Below are 2,981 nucleotides of genomic sequence, written 5' to 3'. Positions count from 1 at the left end.
TGCTCGAGCTGCACACCAGCTCGCTCGGGGCTCACTCGGCTGAGGATTCGGCCGCCGGCCGGCTTGCCCTCGCCGTCGGGTCTGCGCGGAGTCTTTTTTCGGGATTCGAGCCTCCCCCGCTCTGTTCCCGTCCCGGGTTGGTGTTCAGTCCGAGCCTGACTGTTCTTCACCTTACTACATACATACATACATCGTCTCCCCCACACTGTGTCCGCTCTTTCCCGGAAGCGGCGCGCGCGCGCACACACAAAGACGCTGCCCCCTCACACCCCGCACCGCACATCACACACCCCTCGTGGCCGTTCTTCAGTCTGCGGCCAGGGCGCGCTGCACCGGGCCAACCTGCGGCCGTCGCCACGTGCGGCGGGGCTCACCGCGGGGCAGCGCGCCGACGACGTCGAATCCGCCCGCGCCGCGCGCCATCTAATGGGCGTCTAGTGCAGCCACTGACGGCACTATTCCAAAGGAGCGGTCGATGCCTCGCCTAGAGTTCGGGTGGACGTGCGCACTGCTTAGCCCTGAGGGGGGAGTGTGCGTGAGGTGGTGTAATGTTGTCCCGAGGCGGCAGGTCAGGGGATTAGCCGGGAGGATTCGGCAGCTCAGCCGGGGGCTGAGCGTCTGCAGGCAGCCTTCCGCCCGCGCCGAAATTCACAGCCCTCCCGGGCCGACGGGGTGCTCCTTGGATCGGGCCCCGCTCCCCGCTTTTCCTGTACCTGGACTGTCCAGTTCGTTTATTATTCGTAAGCCCGTGCCCGTGCCCATGACATGCACGTGCACATGCACAACATCCATGCGCGACCTCTTTGTACGGTACGATTCCCGTAGGTGAGGACTCTGCACAGGGTTTGCGATGAAGAGCGAGCAGAAGGGTTTCTCAGCGCAACTCCCTGCTAAGTGCTAAGTCTGCGCGACTCCTCAATGAGACGCAACTCCTTACGGCAGGCGGTGACAGCGGAGGAAACCTCCGCCGCCCAGGAGGCCGAGAGGGAGCACTTGCATGACACCAAGTCGTTCTCCGCTAATCAGCTGGGCAGGATCTTTACCGGTTGGTCCGGATGGCTGGATACCCTCCGGGCCAACAAGATGCTCGAGGCTGACGAAGAGCGCCGTGACGAAGAGCGCCGTGACGAGGGCGTCCCGGCGCAGTTCAAGATATCAGGTGCCAACGAGACACTAAAAGTGTTCCGCAAGCTGCCACAGGTTGCCTCCATGAACGGCGGAGCTATTCTCGCGTCCACACCACACCTGGCTCCAACGTGGACACGCCCATAGCTCACTACTAGGTCACGCATGGCATCAGAAGTTTTATCTCTGGGCCCCGAAAGACATCTCTAGCAGCGTCGTTACGCATGCCCCCTACCCATCCTGGGCGCATGCGCCTCACGTCTCGACAGGGCATAAGCCCCTGGTGTGTGGCGAGACGAGTTTTTCGCCATCGCAGCGAGCAGCAAGCCACTCGCCGCAGCAGCCGGAGGCATCGCCGCAGCACACACACACACTCACTAGACCGTCCCCCGGCGTCGGCCCAACGCAAGAAAAACGCGCGGACTCCTGCTCCTTTGGTGTGTGTGTGTGTGTGTGTGTGTGTGTGTGTGTGTGTGTGTGTGTGTGTGTGTGTGTGTGTGTGTGTGTGTGTGTGTGTTTGTGTGTGTCACTCACTCACTCACACACACTCATTCCTTTGGCTACATGCTTTCTTTCTTTCTTGCTTGTTGCGGTGCCAGTAGGTCTGTGTCCACGCCCCCTGGAGCGGCCCGTGCCCGCGAGTTCATTTTAAATTATCAGTGTATGTAGCTCTTACGAACATACCCGAGGCGCGAGGGTGAACTGCTGACAGGGTTTGCGATGAGAATTATGAGCGGGAACGCAGACCCCCTAGATATTGGGGCGGGGAACGGCAACGCCGCTAGCCCCCCTTCCCCCTGCGCCCACCAAAATTGAGTCCTCCCAATAGTTACACATTTTTTGAGCTTAGCCTTCGATGTTATGAAACAACGCAAGGCGGACATGGCATATCGCTCTCGGGCCCACAGACATCCCGCACACCCGCCGCACACCCGCCGCCCCCCGCGCGCGCCCCACCCCGGCCGGGAGAGAGGGGAGTGACAGTTTGGGATGGCAACAGACCGAGTATGTTGAGTCCTCACAGGCCACCTCTCGCGCCCCGATCTGACCCTCTACCGCACTGATCACTTCCGCCCCCTCGCTCCCAACCCATCCACCTCGCCTCGGGCCACGCCGCGCGATCTCGGGCGATCTCGCGCAATCTCGGGCGATCTCGGAGCTCCACGCCACGCCGCCCCCCCCCCCCCCACCCGAACTCGCCCACCGGCGCGCCGCGCTATCTCGGGCGATCTCGGAGCGTCGCTCGCGCGGCGTCACACCTGCTCAAAAAAGGAAGGGCCTGGAACGGCAGGTCGGCGGCGGTGCCGTTGGGGGTCTTTCCTTGGACCCGATCACCGCCCTGACTGCCGTCACATCATCGAAGCTACGGCGCTGGCCACTCGTTGGATCATTGGCTTGTGTTTGCGTGTCGAGTGCACGACCGCTAACTGTGCAGGCCGATTAAAATGTCGTGCAGTAATGTACAATGTACATAGGCCCCTTGCGATTTTCCCGAATTTTCGAGCAGTCGATGCTCCGTTCTGGCTTCTGCACAGGGAGAAGAGGGATGCCAACGTGTGCGTGATGCGCGCGGCAAAGGTGGTCTTTGCCCCATGGTGGCAGGGCGCGCTATTAATATTACGCGATTATAAAGCCGTACTCGTGCAATCTCAAGCCATCAACGTGTCTGGCGGGTCCCACCCGAAACGAAGTTAATCTCTATACCAATTACCATCCATCCAAAGCGCAGGCCGGCACCAAGCCCGCCTCGACCTCCACATCTCCCGCACTCGGCCCATGGGCGCCACTCGACCCTCCGCCTCCCTCTCGTTCCTCCTCGCCCGCCTCTGCTCCCTCCAATCCCCCGCCCCCGCCTC

At 61.7% G+C, this 2,981-nt stretch overlaps 1 protein-coding gene across 1 annotated transcript in view; it reads right to left on the bottom strand.

Moving 5' to 3' along the window:
* The window catches only part of EMIHUDRAFT_106752 (hypothetical protein), a gene marked incomplete at both ends in the record, with an annotated part of 8,127 nt that overhangs the window by 2,843 nt on the left and 2,303 nt on the right, over positions 1-2,981 (bottom strand). The window contains one exon of the mRNA XM_005759196.1: positions 2,330-2,384. Within this exon, the coding sequence (XP_005759253.1) occupies positions 2,330-2,384 (55 nt within the window). The remainder of the gene's footprint in view (positions 1-2,329; positions 2,385-2,981) is intronic.

The sequence above is a fragment of the Emiliania huxleyi genome, assembly GCF_000372725.1.
Source record: "Emiliania huxleyi CCMP1516 unplaced genomic scaffold EMIHUscaffold_81, whole genome shotgun sequence".
NCBI classification, from domain to species: domain Eukaryota; phylum Haptophyta; order Isochrysidales; family Noelaerhabdaceae; genus Emiliania; species Emiliania huxleyi.
This window is presented reverse-complemented; position numbering and strand designations above follow the sequence as displayed.